We start from the raw sequence: 16,675 nt of genomic DNA, 5'->3' as shown, positions 1-16,675 counted from the left end.
ACAGAGTCTCCCCTTGTGGCCCAGGCTGGAGTGCAGTGGTGCAAAGAAATCATAGCTCACTGCAGCCTCAAACTCCTGGGCTCAAGCGATCCTCAGTGGTGGGATGAGATCTAGACCCCTGCTATTCAGTCTCAGAAAGTCAATAATTCCCTGCCTCAGCCTCCTGAGTAGCTGGGGCTGCAGGCCTGTGCCACCGCACCAGGTTCAATGTATATTTTATTTTGTCTTTTTTTTTCTTTTTTTCAATGTATATTTTTTAGCATTCCTTTGTTGTTAGAAATTACATTGTTTATATAATTATTATTTGTCAATTAGAAATAAAAGAAAAAATCATACTGCTCCTATTTTTTACTTTGAGCAACTCTGATAACAACAACAAAAAGTTCAGTGGGGCCAACGCGTGTCCCTCCTGGAGTTTCCCGGTTCACCTGGTGGAGCGGGTCCTCCTTGGGCTGCAGTTCCCTCCTTGTTTTCAGTGTCTGCAGGAAAGGTGGCACCACAGGGTGATCGGTGATCTGGCTTATTTGTTCCTTTGTGGGGGTAAGGGCTGGGCACCCCACTATTTCCTGTATTACCAGCTTGAATTTGCATCGCGCTGTTAATGTTTAATCCTCTCCACATACACGCGGGGTAGTAATTTGTTCCAGGTCACACAGCTTATCAATGGTGGACTATTCAGGACTTAGATCCCGGATATTCAGCCTCAGTAAACGTCTCCCCAGCTCCAGGGCGCTGCGTCATCTGGCTTTAAAAAAACGTTTCTGGCCGGGCGCAGTAGCTCACGCCTGTCATCCCAGCACTTTGGGAGGCCGAGGCGGGCGGATCACGAGGTCAGGAGTTCGAGACCAGCCTGGCCAACATGGTGAAACCTCGTCTCCACTAAAAATACAAAAATTAGCTGGGCGTGGTGGCAGGCGCCTGTAATCCCAGCTACTCGAGAGGCTGAGACGGGAGAATTGCTTGAACCCGGGAGGCGGAGGTTGCAGTGAGCCGAGATCGCGCCATTGCACTCCAGCCTGGGCAATAAGTAAAAGACTCCGTCTCAAAAAAAAAAAAAAAAAAAAAAAAAGACGTTTCTCCCCATAAGGAGGCTGCAGTCACCTCGAAAAGCTTCTGCGCAGAGCCCGGCGCACGGGGAATTTCTATCGCGTGGGTACTGTCCCGTCCTACGAATGTCCTTGGCGACACCGCCACTTGCCAGCTGGGATCACGTCGCGCCCATGGCCAGGGACACCTGCTGCCACTGACCGAGGGGGCCCCGGGAGCTGAGGGGTCGCCGCTGCGCCGCCCGCGGAGGCTGTGGGCTTGGTTCGCGACGCCGCCGGGCTGACTTTCATCCGGGCGTCCTGCTGGAGGCCAGACCCTGCCCCAACCTCGGGGTCCTCAGTGGGGGGCGCGCCTTGGGGAGGGAAGAGGCGCCGCCATCCTAAGGACGCGGGGAGGGCACGCGGGGCCGCCGGGATACAGCGTTGCCCGGGAGACACGGGACGTGACAGGAACGCCGCCAGTCTCAGTCCGCCGTGATCCCACAGTTCCCCGGTCCCGGAAGTGCCCGGCCTCCCGGAAGTGCCGGAGCGGCTGACGGAGCGGCTGACGGAGCCGGGCTCACCAGATCGCTGCCGCGAGAGGGTTGCTGTGCTGGGGCCTGGGTGGCGGCTGGAGGCCTGAGTTGGGCCCGCGGCAGGGGTCGGCAGGGGGCCGGGTGCAGGAATGATGGAGGAGGAGGAACTGGAGTTCGTGGAGGAGCTGGAAGCCGTGCTGCAGCTCACGCCCGAGGTGCAGCTGGCCATCGAGCAGGTAAGCGTTCCGCCCCTCAGGAGGGGAAACGGGAGTGCGGGAGGGGAGACGGCAGCTCCGGGCGCTGGGGAGGCCGCGGCGGGTGGACCGAGGGCCGGGGGCTCGGGGCAGAAGGGAAAGTGAAGATGGGGAGGTGGTCCGGGTGAGAAGCGGTTTCTGAATCAGAAGGAAAGGAAAGAGACCCTTTCTAGGCTTTGATTGTCTTTGGCGAGGGCTAGGGGTTCTGGTGGTTTTGGGGAAAGGAATTGTGCACTTAGAGAGGACGACGCTAGGAGAATGCAGGCCTTGGGTGGCATCCTCAGATTCTGGGGAATGTGAGGGCTTCATGCATTTACCAGGCTCGTGCCAACGCCCCGGTTTTGCAAGCTGGCCCCTCGTGAGTGGCTTGGAACTGGGGGAAGGGTATGACTTTAATTTCTGAAGCGGATGGTAGAGAAGAGAGAAAGTGTTGAAAAATGACATCGTTACCATTCTTAAAAGGTTGAGAATTCCTACCGTTGAATAGTTTGGGTGAGGTTGGAGAATACTCCCAAGGGGTCTCTTTTCCCTTCAGGAACTTTTTTTTTTTTTTTTTTTTGAGACGGAGTCTCGCTCTGTCGCCCGGGCTGGAGTGCAAGGGCGCGATCTCGGCTCACTGCGACCTCCGCCTCCCGACTTCAAGCGATTTTCCTGTCTCAGCCTCCTGAGTAGCTGTGATTACAGGCGCACGCCACCACGCCCGGCTGATTTTTGTATTTTTGGGTAAAGACTGGGGTTTCACCGTTTTGGCCAGGATGGTCTCGAACTCCTGAGCTCAAGTGATCCGTCTGCCTTGGCCTCCCAAAGTGCTGGGATTACAGGCGTGAGCCACCACGCGCGGCCCTGCCTGCAGGAACTCTTCCCTTTGCAAGTTTATTGGGTTTTTAAGGCTAATGATATTAGAAATAGTGATTTTTTTTTCTTTTCTTTTTTTTTTTTGTTTGCTGAGACGGAGTCTCGCTCTGTCGCCCAGGCTGGAGTGTAGGGGTGCCATCTCGGCTCACTGCAACCTCCGCCTCCCAGGTTCAAGTGATTCTCCTGCCTCAGCCTCCTGAGTAGGACTACAGGCACCTGCTACCACGCCTAACTAATTTTTGCATTTTTAGTAGAGACGGCCAGGCTGGTCTTGAACTCCTGACCTCAGGCGATCCGCCCGCCTCGGCCTCCCAAAGTGCTGGGATTACAGGTGTGAGCCACTGCACCCGGTCAGAAATAGTGATTTCTAATACTGCAGGGTATTGCTCCTGATAAACGGAGAAAATCTCCCTTAAAGGAATTGTCATGAAGTTATATGATTTAAGAAAGGGATTTATGATTGAGGAAATGGACAGTTCCATTATGCCTTATTTAATGACCCCTGGGAAACTTTTTTTTTTGAGACAGGGTCTTGCTCTGTTGCCCAGGCTGGAGTACAGTGGCATAATCGTAGCTCACTGCAGCCTGGAATTCCTGGGGCTCAAGTGATACCCCTGCGTCAGCCTCCCGAGCAGCTGGGACTACAGTGGGATTCATCGACGCTTCGATGTGTGTTTTTCTAGTAGTGGTTGGATTACTTATACAACCACCTTTGTCCTAGCCTGAGGACGCCAAACCATTGGGCAGGAAGCTTTTAGTGTTCCGGCCACACGGCTCCACCGCTTAACCTCCTTTTGCCAGAAAGAAACATACATTTCTGTTGCTCTTTGGACTAGTGGGCTCTCATGGAAGAAAAGAATAATGCAGTCAGTTACTGTTTGGTTGACAGGTATCAGAAAAGCACATTTTTGCTATTTCTTTTATTTGTTTATTTCAACAGCTTTTGGGGTACAGGTGGTTTTTGATTACATGGATGAATTACATAGTGGTGAATTCTGACATTTTTCCTATTTTCTAAGAATAAGTTTGAGTGATAGTATAGCAGACATCTTTATGTCAAGCAGAATTCAGACATCATTATGTCAAGATGAATTCAGAATTTTTTCTCACTTTAGCACTCTGATTGAATGAAATTCTGTAGTAGCATACTTGTAAAGAGTAGTGATGTGTGAGGAGTCAGGAAGGGTTGATAAAATGGAATCACATTTTACTCCAAGATGAAGTCCCAGAGTCATTGCATAAGGTGAAAATTGGCTGGGCGTGGTGGCTAACACCTGTAATCCCAGCACTTTGGGAGGCCGAGGCGGGTGGATCACGACGTCAGTAGTTCAAGACCAGCCTGGCCAACATAGTAAAACCCCGTCTCTCCTAAAAATACAGAAATTAGCTGGGCATGGTGGCAGATGCCCATAATCCCAGCTACTCTGGAGGTTGAGGCAGAGAATTGCTTGAACCCGGGAGGTGGAGGTTGCAGTGAGCTGAGATGGTGCCACTGGCCTCCAGCCTGAGCGACAGAGTGAGACTCCATCTCAAAAAAAAAAAAAAAAAAAAGTGAAAGTCACTCTAGATATGAAAATCACTCTGCCCTGAAGTTCTTTAAATTGCCCATGAAGGCGGGGTGTGGAGGCTCACGCCTGTAATCCCAGCACTTTGGGAGGCTGAGATGGGTGGATCACGAGGTCAGGAGATCGAGACCATCCTGGCCAACACAGTGAAACCCCTTCTCTACTAAAAACACAAAAAATAAGCCGGGCATGGTGGCGAGCGCCTGTAGTCCCACCTTCTCTAGAGGCTGAGACAGGAGAATGGCATGAACCCGGGAGGCAGAGCTTGCATTGAACCGAGATTGTGCTACTGCACTCCAGCCTGGGTGACAGAGCGAGACTCCGTCTCAAAAAAAAAAAAAAAAAAATTGCCCATGAAGTACCATGTATGCATCTCTGATACGTCTAGGGCTGTTAGTTTTTTCCTCCATCATTGGAACCAGTCATTCTTTTTTCAGTTGGCTTTTGTTAGGAGCCTTGTTACATGAAAACAATTTAAAACCTAGGATAGCACTAAAACCTAGGAGTTGTGAGAGGAATACAGAAACTGAGAGCTTGAGGAAATAGTTCGTATCTCTTATATCCTGCTCTCAGTGGGTTATACTTTCCCTCTGGTGAGCACGTATCATTGAGACTGTGTAAATAACCTATGTATATGTGCATTATGGAAACAGCAATGCTCAACATTTTAAAAAGAAAACATCTTCACTTTCTTCTCATCCACCTCCTCTTGATGTGGTAGAAGGCTTCAATTTTTCTAACAGTTGTCTTAGAAGATATTTTGATTTTTTGACTCTATATTTCTTTGGAAGGCTTCTTCAGAGATGAAGTTGCTTCCCACAGTTATAACTCTATCAAGCTGGTGAGACCCAGTGTCCAGTGGATAATTTGGCTGCTTGTATCATCCACCTTGTTGCTTGTTCTTCAGGTTGTTAGGGAGTTAGCTGTATGTCTCAGAGGTGGACTGTTTTTGAGACAGAATCTCACTCTGTCGCCCAGGCTGGAGTTCAGTGATACAATCTTGGCTCACTGCAACCTCAACCTCCTGGGCTCTGGTGATCCTCCCACCTCAGCCTCCCAGGTAGCTGGGACTATGACAGGCATGTGCCATGGTGCCCAGCTAATTTTTTTGTAGAGATGTGGTTTCACCATGTTGCCCAGGTCAGTCTCCAACTCCTGAGCTCAAGCGATCCGCCCAGCCTTATTTTTATTTATTTATTTATTTATTTATTTATTTAATTTTGAGACAGAGTCTTGCTCTTTCGCCCAGACTGGAGTGTAGTGGTGTGATCTCGGCTCACTGCAACCTCTGCCTCCCGGGTTCAAGCGATTCTCCTGCCTCAGCCTCCTGAGTGGCTGGGATTACAGGTGTGTGCCACCACCATGCCCAGCAAATTTTTATTTTTAGTAGAGACCTGACCTCAGGTGATCCACCCGCCTTGGCCTCCCAAAGTTCTGTGATTACAGGCGTGAGCCACCGTGCCCGGCCCTTTCCTTTTAATTGACAAATTAAAATTATATATGTTTACGGTGTACTACATGTTTTTATATATACTTTTCTCTTTCTATATAGGTGTTTCCAAGCCAGGACCCCCTAGATCGAGCAGATTTCAATGCTGTTGAGTATATCAATACCCTGTTCCCAACCGAGCAAGTAAGTAGAGTTTCAGGTTTCCTTCCTTTCAGCGGCTTTTGGCACGTCCTGGGCGTTATGCTTCGTGTGTTAACTAGATCATCTATGGGCCCTTGATAAACAAGGGAGAGTTAAATTCAAATCAAACTCCATGGTCACCAGCTGGGGCAGTGAGCTACACTGTATTGGAATGGAATTCATTGTATAGTGAACATATTATTAATAATTGTACCCTTAGTTTGTGAGAGTCCTCCCAAATTTTCTGTTGTAAATTGGAAAGTGGAAAGGATTTTTATAATGTAGTAGGGAAAAGTGGGGGTGAGGCAGGCAGGATAAGCCCAGAATCATAAAGCCACTTTCACCTCCATTTCAAGATGTAAATTTTTATTTTTATTTATTAGTTTTTTTGAGACGGAGTTTTGCTGTTGTCACTCAGGCTGGAGTGCAATGGCACGGTCTCGGCTCACTGCAACCTCTGCCTCCCGGGTTCAGGCGATTCTTCTGCCTCAGCCTCCTGAGTAGCTGGCACTATAGGTACCCACCATCACGCCTGGCTAATTTTTGTGATTTTAGTAGAGACGGGGTTTCACCGTGTTGGCCAGGCTGGTCTCAAACTCCTGACCTCATGATCTGCCTGCCTTGGCCTCCCAAAGTGCTGGGATTACAGGCGTGAGCCACCGCGCCCAGCCTCAAGATACAGATTTTTAGACTTTATGTTTTATTATTTTTTGTCCAGTGATTTTCCTGTGGAGATGGATTTTCTTACAAAATTGGTTTTTGGGTGTTTGGGTGAGAAGCAGACCAGAACTGGAAGCAGCAGAGTTGGGAGAAGGGCAGCGAGAGTCCCGCTTCGTTTCCATTTTTTCAGTCAGCAGTTGTTCAGTAGGTGCCTGTCATGTGTTGTCAGTCACTGTGCTAGGTGCTGGGGGTGCAGAGATGACTAAGGTCCAGTCCATGCCCTTGAGGTGTGCAGGATCAAGTGGTGGGAGACTGTGGCGAATGCCAACAGTGACAGTGGGACAGTGCGGTAAGGAAACAAAGACCAGTTCTTCCAAGGAAAATCACAGCTTCAGAGAGGAGGTAGCCTGTCTGCCGAGCTTGAGGGATTCATTCATGTATTCATTTAGTAAAACTTAGCAGTCATTTATTAAATGTCTACTAAGTGTCAGGTACTATTTTTAGAAACTAGGGAGAAATGTAAACGTGACAGATCTGGTCTTGGTCTCATGGAGTCTAGTGTAGGGAGGAAGACAAGAAATAAACCAACAAATACACTAGAGTTGATCAAACATGGTGGCTGTGATACCAAGCAGGTTCCGTGACAGAGCGTGATGCATGGGCAGGGGGTCCTTTAAATAAAGGAGCTTAACTGGAAGCTCTCTGTGAGGTGGTTTCCTCTAAGCTGAGACCTGATGGACAAGAAGGAGTCAAGCTTGCAGCAGTCTGGCAGAACAGTATTCTAGACAGAGCCAGCAGCCAGGTATCTCTTCCAGGATGATGAGGGAAGGAAGGTGTGGGCGGAAAGAAACCCAGGTGCCGAGGCAAGAGACTGAAGGCACAACCTGTTCCAATATAATAAAGAAAATAGTTAAATAAGTAAAGTTATAATAGAAATAGGATATAGAGATGATTGTATATGGATATTATCAATCATTAGTCTTTAGTATTAATGTTTGTTTCATTATTATAACCAAGGAAAAACAAGGCCATACACAGTCAGGAGCTGAAGGAACACTGTGAGAAGTGATCAGAAGACAACAGTGAGAACCTCTGTCATGCCTGGATAAAGGCCGCTTGAAGGCACCTTGGTCTTGCGGTAGCGCCGGTGCCTGGGAAGGCACCCGTTACTTAGCAGACTGTGAAAGGGAGTCTCCCTTTCCCTGGGGGAGGTAGAGAACACTCTGCTCCACCAGCTCTTGTGGGGGGCCTGACATTCCCCAGGCCTGCCCACAGTCATCCGGAGGCTTCAGCGTCTCCCTGTGCTGCTGTGCTTCAGTGGTCATGCTCCTGGTCCACTTTCATGTTCCACCTGTACACCTGGCTCCTCCTTTTAAGTTCTTAGAAGATAGCAGTAGCAGAATTAGTGAAAGTATTAAAGTCTTTGATCTTTCTGATAAGTGCAAAGAAAAAATGCTGACGTCTGCTGTCCTCCCTCTCTGCTTCGGCTACCACAAAGGGAAGGGCCTCCTGTCACGTGGACACGTGACTTGCTTGACCTTGTCAATCATTTGAGATGACCCACACTCCTTACCCTGCCTCCTTGCCTTGTATACAATAAATAGCAGTGCGTCCAGGCATTTGAGGCCACTACTGGACTCTGTGCATTGGTGGTAGTGGTCCCCCAGGCCCAGCTGTCTTTCCTACTTAGTTTCGTGTCTTTCTACAATCTCTCGTCTCCACACATGAAGAGAAAGCCCACAAGGCCCCGTAGGGCTGGACCCTACAGAAGGCCCTTCTAAACATAGGACCAAGGCACAGAAACGGGAGACACAAGATGTGCACAGTGAACAGAGACTCACAGGAGATGAGGCTGAGGAGGGAGAGCAAGGATCCTGGAGGATCTCTGTCCTCTAGGCTTATCGTTGCCAGTTTTTTTGGAGACCACATGCCTCTCAGTGAAATGCTTTTTTTCTTTCTTCCTTTTTTTTTTTTTTTTTTTTGGAAACAGAGTTTTACTCTGTTGCCGAGGCTGGAGTGCAGTGGCACAATCATAGTAACTTTGAACTCCCGAGCTCTAGCACTCCCACTGCATCGGCCTTCTGAGTAGCTGGGACTACAGGCGCATGCCACCACACACAGCTAATTTTAAAAATTTTTTTTAGTAGAGACGAGATCTCACTACGAAGCCCAGGCTGGTCTCGAACTCTTGAGCTAATGTGATCCTCCCGCCTCGGCCTCCCAAAATGTTGGGATTACAGGCATGAGCCACTGCACCTGGCCCAAATATTTTTCACACAACTGATTTTCTTTTTTTTTTTTTTTTGAGACAAAGTCTCGTTCTTGTCCCCCAGGCTGGAGTGCAATGGCATGATCTCGGCTCACTGCAACCTCCACCTCCCGGCTTCAAGTGATTCTCCTGTCTCAGCGTCCTGAGCGGCTGGGATTACAGAGGCCTGCCACCACGCAGCTAATTTTTGTATTTTTAGTAGAGACGGGGTTTCACCATGTTGGCCAGGCTGGTCTCAAACTCCTGACCTCAGGTGATCCGCTCGCCTCGGCCTCCCAAAGTGCTGGGATGACAGGCATGAGCCACTGCGCCCGACCCACAGAGCTGATTTTCACTTGGATAATTTTTAAGCCTGTATCCCCAAAATATTATATACATATGTTAGTACCAATTTTAAATAAATTAGGCTTCAGTAGTATTTGCTATTAAATAAAAAATAAACATAGAGGCTTCAGTGTATGCTCCTCACACCCCAAGGGATAGTGTGGCAGACCCCTTGGGGATGTTCGCACCCTGCTCTGGAGGCTGCTGCTGTAGGCAGTGGGTATTCATTGAAGGACTTTTGACAGGATAATGACTGGAGCACATTCACATTTTTAAAATTCCGTCTGGCAGCCATGTGGAGGATGAGCAAGGGATGGAGGTGGGGGGGAGACTGCAGGCAGGAGACACACGCAGTAGATCACTGGAAAGAGATGGCGAGAGCCCGAGGAAAGCTGTGGGATAGAGAGAACCAGACCTGAGAGCTATTGAGGGGACCAAAGTCGTGCAGTTTGGTACCTGAGGGCATGAAGGTAGAGGGTCATGGAGAATCCAAAATTCACTCATTCATTTATTCAGTTAAAAAAACACCCACTCTACCTAGCTTTATAAGAAATTTGGGGTAGAGAAGTGAGCAAGACAGATATAGTCTACCAACAAAGACTCCATAGTCTATCTTAATCACACAGTAACAGATTATAGGTAAATTATGCTGTTACAATGACTTGTTTGTATAATTTTTTTTTTTTAAGACTGAGTCTTGCTCTGTTGCCAGGATGGAATGCAGTGGCACAATCCCGGCTCACTGCAACCTCCAACTCCCGGGTTCAAGCGATTCTCCTGCCTCAGCCTCCTGAGTAGCTGAGATTATAGGCACGTGCCACCAAGCCTGGCTAATTTTTGTATTTTTAGTAGAGACAGGGTTTCACCATGTTGTCCAGGATGGTCTCAATCTCTTGACCTTGTGATCCGCCCACCTCGGCCTCCCAAAGTGCTGGGATTACAGGCATGAGCCACTGCGCTTGGCCTGACTTGCTTGTATAATTTTTAAATACTATTTGCCACTTACTCTTATATAACCTTTACTACAACTGTAATAGTAATCTTTATTAGATACTTCCTGTGTACCTGACACCACTCTAGGCACTAAACAGTGATAAACTCTCCACTTTGTTATCCTTCTTATTTTAGAGTGAGAATCACGAGGCACAGAAAGATAAAGAACACTCAGCTTAAATGTGATAGCATAGCCCTGAAGGAAGCATGCCAAATACAGTGACAGCAGAACCCAGGGCCTTACTTGGTCAAGATGGGTTGAAAAGGCTTACTCCCTTGAGGAAATGGTGTTTTAGCTGAATACTACAGACCAAGTTAATAATTTTTTTTTTGAGAGGGGTCTCACTCTCTTGCCCAGGCTGGAGTGCAGTGGCACAATCATAGCTTACTGCAACCTCAAATTCCTGGACTCAAGCCCCTCAGTAGCTAGCACTACAGGTGTGTGCCACCACACCCAGCTGAGTATTATTATTATTATTATTATTTTGAGATGGAGTCTTGCTTTGTCACCAGGTTGGGGTGGGGTGGCGCCATCTCGGCTCACCGCAACCTCCGACTCCCTGGTTCAAGCGATTCCCCTGTCTTAGCCTCCCGAGTAGCTGAGATTATAGGCACGCGCCACCACGCCCAGCTAATTTCTGTATTTTTAGTAGAGATGGGGTTTCACCATGTTGGCCAGGATGGTCTCGATCTCCTGACCTCATGATCCATCTGCCCTGGCCCCCCAAAGTGTTGGGATTACAGGCGTGAGCCACCACGCCCAGCCCCAGCTGATTTTTAATTTTTTTTTTACAGGCTGGGCCTTGCTGTGTTGCCCAGACTGGTCTGGAACTGCTGGCCTCAAGCCACCCTCCTGCCTCAGCCTCTCCAAGTGCTGGGATTACAGATTTGAGCCACTGTGCCTGGCCCTAAGTTAAGGATTTTGAACTGGTTTCTAGGTAGCCAGATCTGTTTGACTGGGTAGGCATTGGCAGCTTTCCAGTTTACCCAGTTACTGAGCGTAAGGAGAAAGAGCAGGCGTCAGTGGCAGGTAGGGCTGGAGTGGGGTGTAAGGGTGAGCCCAAGTTTGAACATACTCAGGTCATCCAAGTGGAAATGAGTAGTTGGGTATTTGAGCACGGAGCTTATGATCCCCATCGTTGTGAATATTTTGGCATATCTTTCCAAACTTTTTTTAATGGATATACTGATTTTTAAAATAAAGTTTAAAAGATGATATACTGTGTGATTGTCTTTTTTGAGATTTCACAAAAAGCCTTTATAGCTCATCATTTTGTATGAAAGGGGAATTTTAGGAATTAGCTGGAGATAGACATTTGTGAATAGCTAGGATAAAGATAGTAATTGCTGATTCACCAAAACAAAAAGAAGTGTTAGATTTGAAAATTTTGTAGGAAACCACCAGGTTCTCACCTCTTGTGGTGTTTGTGTATGTGCTGTATTTTTTTTTTAAACTACTGAAAACTCAAGATTTTTGTTGTTCCGCAGATTCAGTTCTGTGTCTTCTCTAATTATGCCCCAGGTATATGATAATGTATAGTCACGTTTCTTAGAGTAACTCAGAAAATTTATGACACAGGGTTATCTTTACTTCTCTAGTCTCAGAGTTTCACTTAGCAGGTCGTCTACCAAGCCAGATTCCCATGGATCTTAATGAAAAGGTAGTAGAAAGTAGTGGCATAGCTTGAAATTTAACTATTGTCAGATACTGGGCAAAAACCATCTGTATACCTCATGGACCTACAGTAAACACTTGTAAATTATGAGTTTAGATTGTTTAAAGTAGATTTCAGTATTTCAAGAGTGAATTTAGTGTTACTGTGAGGAGGAGGGTGAGAATATATTGCTGTTGAGTGGAAGTACTTGTGTGTGTGTGGTTGGAGCCTGTTGAGTGGCCCGGAATGGATGCCTCTTTCTATTTCACCCGGCCAGGTCTGAGAGGAGCTTGGGATTTTCCATGCAACAGAGTGCCTATGGGGCTTTAAATAGTAGCCAAGTTTGGTGACAGTGGTCTAGAAAATCTTTTTAACCTCCTAATAGTAAACTGAAGATAATCATTTGAAAGTTTGATTAGAGGAAACTAAATGAAATTTATGGAAAACTAATACAAAACTAACATAATTAGGAACTTTGAGAAAAGAGTTATATGGGGATGTTTCTAGAAGAGTTTCTGGTGACCCCAAAAATGCTCTGGATCTGTATTGTTAAGAGAAAAAAAAAACCCAAGATCCGGCTCTTGGCTGTATTCTCCAATCCCAGCACTTTGGGAGACCAAGGCGGGTGGATTGCTGAGGCAGGAGGATCGCTTGAGCCTGAGAGGTGGAAGTTGCAGTCAGCTGAGATTGTGCCACTGCACTCCAGCCTGGGTGACAGAATGAGATCCTGCCTTAAAAAAAATAAAATAAAATAAAAAAGATGCCAAAATGCTTATCATCCCAGTTTATTTTTGTATAGCTATACAGTTTCATAGTAGAAGGCCATACGCAAAAATTCTGATTGTGGTCATACTCTCCTGGATGTGCGGATGACTACGTATTTTCTGTAATTGTCAAGAATGACCATTATAATCAGGAAATATTTTTCAATAACTAAAACATTTAAAAAGTAAACAAAACTGTACAACCACATTATGACTAAACGAGATGAGTGATTCTCAAAGCAGGATAAACCCCTCTGCCCAGCCAATGTGGATTCCCATAGGGCTTTTCCGCAACTCCAGGAGAGGCCCTCAACCCTGGTGAGGAGCACTGCCATAGCCAGACACTGAACTGGTGGGAGTGGGTGTGTCGTAGCTGTCCGGTGTCTTGGGGTGCAGGAAAATTCGGTCAAGAACCATCGCGTTAGAGGTAGACGATAGAGTAAGAAAGAGGATCTCTGAGCTTTAGGCAAAGCCCCTGTCCTGCAGAGCACGTTTCCGATCTGTTTTTTGTTTGAGGTGGGTTCCCACTCTGTCACCTAGGTGGAATGCAGTGGTGTGATCTCGGCTCACTGCAACCTCTGCCTCCCAGGCTCACGCGATCCTCCCACCTCAGCCTCCTGAGTAGCTGGGCCCACAGGCATGCACCAGCACGCCCAGGTATTTTTTTGTATTTTTGGTAGAGACAGGGTTTTGCTAGGTTGCCCAGACTGGTCTTGAACTGCTGAGCTTAGGCAACCCACCTACCTCAGCCTCCCAAAGTGTTGGGATTATAGGCATGAGCCACCACGCCCGGCCTCCATATTTCCCAATCTTAACATTGAAGAGGAGAAAAGTGTGCCTCGCGTGGCAGAGGGGATTAAGGGAAATAATTTCTGTGAAGTGCCTACAATTGTTGCCTAGGAGACCCACATTAAATGCTAGCAGCCTTTCCCTTTCCCCCCGAGCAGAAAGCCTGGAAATGAAGGGAAAACAGTCACCCAAGGGCCACCTAACTATCAAATAGTGTAACTTTAGGATATTTCTTTCTCTTCTCTTTTATTTATTTATTTAGAGACAGAGTCACCCTCTGTTATCCAGGCTGGAGTGCAGTGGCGCAATCTCGGCTCACCACACCCTCTGCCTCCTGGGTTCAAGCAGTTCTCCTGCCTCAGCCTCCCGAGTAGCTGGGATTACAGGCACCTGCCACCACACCTGGCTAATTTTTTTTTGTGTATATTTAGTAGAGACGGGGTTTCACCATATTGGCCTGGCTGGTCTCGAACTCCTGACCTTGTGATCCACCCACCTCGGCCTCCCAAAGTGCTGGGATTACAGGCGTGAGCCACCGCGCCCGGCCTATTTTTATTTTTATTTAGTTTTTCTTTTAGAGATTCTCACCCGTCGTCCAGGCTGCAGTGCAGTGGCTCCATCACAGCTCACTGTGCCCTGGAACTCACAGGCTCAATCAGTCTTCTCTCCTCAGTCTAATAAGTAGATTGTACTACAGGCGTGTGCTACCACACCCAGCTGATTTTTCTATTTTTTGTAGAGATGGAGTTTCACCATGTTTCCCAGGTTGGTCTCTAACTCTTGGGCTCAAGCAGTCCACCCACCACAGCCTCCCAAAGGACAGACATAAGCCTCCACACCCGGCATCTGTTCTTTTTAAAAACTACATTCATTATATTATAAAAATGATGTTATAGGGCCAGGTGTGCTGCCTCATGCCTGTAATCCCAGTGCTTTGGGAGGCTGAAGCGGGAGCATTGCTTGAAGCCAGGAATTCAAGATCAGCTTGGGCAACATAGCAAGACCCTGTATCTATAACAAAATAATAAAATTAGTCAGGCTCAGTGCATGTACCTTTTTGTTCCTAGCCACTCAGGAGGCTGGGGTGGGAGGATCGCTTGAGCCGAGGAGTTTGAGGTTACAGTGAGCTATGATTGCACCACTGCACTCCAGCCTGGGTGACAGAGTGAGCCGCCATCTTAAAGGCAGGCTATTTGATATTATAAAAATACTTGCTATCATAAAATGAAATTAGAAGTATTTTCCTCTTGGCCAGGCGCGGTGGCTCATACCTGTAATCCCAGCACTTTGGAAGGCCAAGGCGGGCAGATCACGAGGTCAGGAGATCGAGACCATCCTGGCCAACATGGTAAAACCCCGTCTCTACTAAAAATACAAAAATCAGCTGGGCGTGGTGGCATGCGCCTGTAATCCCAGCTACTCTGGAGGCTGAGGCAGGAGAATCGCTTGAACCAGGGAGTCAGAGGTTGCAGTGAGCCAAGATCGCGCCACTGCACTCCAGCCTGGTGACAGAGCTAGTCTCCATCACACACAAAAATATATGTATATATATATAATTATATATAAATTAAAGTAATTTTTCTGAGATTCATCTTTTTTTTTTTTCTTTTTCTTTGAGACAGGGCTGTTTAGCCCAGGCTGGAGTACAGTGGTGTGAACATGGCTCACTGCAGCCTCGACCTTCTGGGCTCAAGTGATCCTCCCACCTCAGCCTCCTGAGTACCTGGGACTGCAAGCACATGCCACCATGCCTGCCTAACTTTTTTTTATTTTTTGGAGAGATGGGATCTCACTGTATTGTCTGGGCTGGTCTTGAATTCCTGGATTTAAGTGATCCTCCCACCTTAGCCTCCCAAAGTGCTGGGACTACAGGCATGAGCCATCACGCCCAGCCTGAGATTCATTTTTACCTCAAGCTGTTCTTGGATTTCTGAAAATTCTGAGTAACTGTTGGCTTGGTCAGAACAGTAAGATGAGCTGTGACAACCCAGTCTGACATCTCAAACACTCATGGCCCGTTTCTCTTACCAGACCTGCTCCTGGAAGGCACCTGGCCTCCTCCTCCCATCAGTGGTAGCCAGAAGCAATTTATAAGCATATTTCGTATAATATCCCTAATTCCTTCTGAGATAAAATGTTTGTTAAGGGAGAGAGGAAGAGGATTTATTAAATTGTATTTTGAAAACTTGAATTAAAATAGTTCTATAAAATTGTACCTCCTCTTGTCCATTAGGGGGCACCATTTCCTCACATTTTCTCATCTCTAAGGTCAGAAGTGATCCCTTTGTTTTAATTGTTGTTATACTAAGCTTTATTATAATCACAGTAGTAGTGCATAGTCAATAATTATAAAATACAGACAAAAAGAAGAATTTTTTTTTTTTGAGATAGAGTTTTGCTCTTGTTGCCCAGGCTGGAGTGCAATGGTGCATTCTCAGCTCACTGCAACCTCTGCCTCCCAGGTTCAAGCGATTCTCCTGCCTCAGCCTCTTGAGTAGTTGGGATAACAGGCGCCCACCACCACGCCTGGCTAATTTTTTTTTTGTATTTTTAGTAGAGATGGGGTTTTGCCATGACGGTCAGGCTGGTCTCAAACTCCTGACCTCAGATGATCCGCCTGCCTTGGCCTCCCGAAGTGCTGGGATTACAGGCGTGAGCCACTGCACCTGGCCCAAGAAGAAAAATTTGAAATCCCTTCTTTTCATATTGCAATACGTAGTTGATAGATTATAGCTACTAATGCTGCAACTACTAATAGATTACAATTACTCCTATCTATCCTTCCAGACTTTTTTCTAATGGATCTGTATAATAAAAAATAAATTTGTGTATTTATTGAAGTATAACATAATACAGAGGAGTACACAAATCTTAAGGGTACAACTTGATGAAGTTTCACAAAATAAACATAGCCATGTAACTGCCACCCAGATCAAGAAATAAAACATTTAAAAAAATCTTCAGAAGGCATTTCCTTGCCTGTTCACTGTCACTACCTTCCCCCAGAGATAACACTGTCCTAGTTTGCAACAGGAGAATTATGTTAGTTAAATCGTATCCTATGTCCCCTTGTGTCTGGCTTTTTTTGTGCCCCATTCCGTTAGTAATGTTTATCCATGGTGTTGTGCATTCATTCATTTTCGTTGCTGTATTTTGTTACATGAATTTGTCACAATCACGTATACCATGGGTCAGCAAACTTTTCTATAAAGGTCCAGATACTAAATATTTTAGGCTTTGTGGCTATACAATGTCTTTCACAACTACCTAACTGCCATTGTAGCTTAAGAGCAGCCTTAGGCAATATGTAAGTGAATGGGCATGGATGTGTTCCAATGAAACTTTATTTACAAAAA

General features: G+C 46.8%; 1 protein-coding gene across 1 annotated transcript in view; it reads left to right on the top strand.

Moving 5' to 3' along the window:
* Positions 1 to 1,588: 1,588 nt before the first annotated feature.
* The window catches only part of VPS53 (VPS53 subunit of GARP complex), a gene marked incomplete at its 5' end in the record, with an annotated part of 163,273 nt that continues 148,186 nt past the window's right edge, over positions 1,589 to 16,675 (top strand). Inside the window, 2 exon segments of the mRNA NM_001133283.1 lie at positions 1,589 to 1,797; positions 5,788 to 5,868. Of these exon segments, the coding sequence (NP_001126755.1) occupies positions 1,711 to 1,797; positions 5,788 to 5,868 (168 nt within the window).

This window comes from Pongo abelii, chromosome 19, assembly GCF_028885655.2.
Source record: "Pongo abelii isolate AG06213 chromosome 19, NHGRI_mPonAbe1-v2.0_pri, whole genome shotgun sequence".
Classification (NCBI taxonomy): Eukaryota; Metazoa; Chordata; class Mammalia; order Primates; family Hominidae; genus Pongo; species Pongo abelii.
The sequence above is the reverse complement of the archived record's forward strand: the minus strand, read 5'-3'. Positions and strand labels throughout refer to the sequence as shown.